Consider the following 1,095-nt stretch of genomic DNA (forward strand, 5'->3'; position numbering starts at 1 on the left):
TAGAGAGGGAGGGAGAGGGGGGGAGGGAGTCTCCAAAAATAACCTCTCTGAAGGAGTGCGCGCCGGCGCGCGCTCTTTCTGAGACTTTTAGAGAGAGAGAGAGAGATGGAGAGAGAGAGAGAGAGAGAGAGAGAGAGAGAGAGAGAGAGAGACTCGTGTGACAGGGTATTTGACTCGTCAGTTCAGAAGCAGCGGAAGAAGACGCCATGTCGGGATGCAGCAAGGGTGGCAATGGGCTCGGCAAAGGAGGGGCTAAGCGCCATCGCAAGGTCCTGCGTGACAATATCCAGGGTATCACCAAGACTACCATCCGGTGCCTCGCTCGTAGAGGTGGCGTGAAGCGCATCAGTGGCCTCATTTACGAAGAGACTCGTGGCGTGCCCAAGATCTTCCTCAAAAACGTCATCAGAGATGTTGTCACCTACACAGAACATGCCCGCTGTAAGACTGTTACTGCCATGGATGTGGTGTTTGCCTTGAAGCGCCAAGGCAGAACTCTCTATGGGTTTGGGGGCTAGGCTTTGCATCCACCTTCTTGTAGTGTCGCCTGCTCATAGGGATGGATAGACCCTTTCCTAGTGCGTGTAACCGGACCCAACCCTCTGAAGTGTGGCATCAACTGTTGAAAAAGTGTGCAAAACTATACAATCTATTGAGGGGAGGAGGTTATGCGTGGAAGGAGAAGCAATGTACTGTATATTATGACTTGGTGATTCAATTTTCTAGGCTGGTGGCTTCGACGGCATCGAAAGGCATTGAGGCCTCACCAGCCAGCTACTAGCACCCTATAAGCTGTAATTTTATTTGGAACAGTGAGGGTAAGTCTTTAGTAGCTTATAAAGTGGAGCTCATGGCCTGTGCATTGTATGCGGGCAGAAAATAATGGGAAGGTGTAATGGTGAAGGTTTTGTCTCGGCCTCAAATCTTGTAATGTAAATTATGATTCATGGCAGCAATAGATCACCTATCAAACTCGTTCAAATGGCTCTTCTTTGCTGAAAATGTTAATACATTTTACTTCAATGTATCTCTTAGTCCAACTCTGGGCTATATATATGGCTTGTATGCTTGGATGAACATCGTGATTGCATGCTA

General features: G+C 48.3%; 1 protein-coding gene across 2 annotated transcripts; it reads left to right on the plus strand.

Annotated features, from left to right (window-relative positions):
* Positions 1–206: 206 nt before the first annotated feature.
* Positions 207–518, plus strand: LOC147461645 (uncharacterized). Of its 2 annotated transcripts, XM_086501484.1 has the most exons (2): positions 207–251; positions 303–518. In XM_086501484.1, exons 1-2 carry the CDS (start codon positions 207–209, stop codon positions 516–518), a joined length of 261 nt encoding a protein of 86 aa, XP_086357610.1. The 2 variants fall into 2 exon arrangements, with proteins under 2 accessions (XP_086357610.1, XP_086357607.1); XM_086501481.1 differs by having other exon boundaries at positions 207–518.
* Positions 519–1,095: the final 577 nt, after the last annotated feature.

Source organism: Adiantum capillus-veneris, chromosome 3 (genome assembly GCF_014529385.1).
Source record: "Adiantum capillus-veneris isolate H3 chromosome 3, ASM1452938v2, whole genome shotgun sequence".
NCBI classification, from domain to species: domain Eukaryota; kingdom Viridiplantae; phylum Streptophyta; class Polypodiopsida; order Polypodiales; family Pteridaceae; genus Adiantum; species Adiantum capillus-veneris.

What these genes read in the sequence shown, in the direction of transcription:
- LOC147461645 (XM_086501481.1), top strand. Translation starts at nt 207, where the DNA reads ATGTCGGGATGCAGCAAGGGTGGCAATGGGCTCGGCAAAGGAGGGGCT.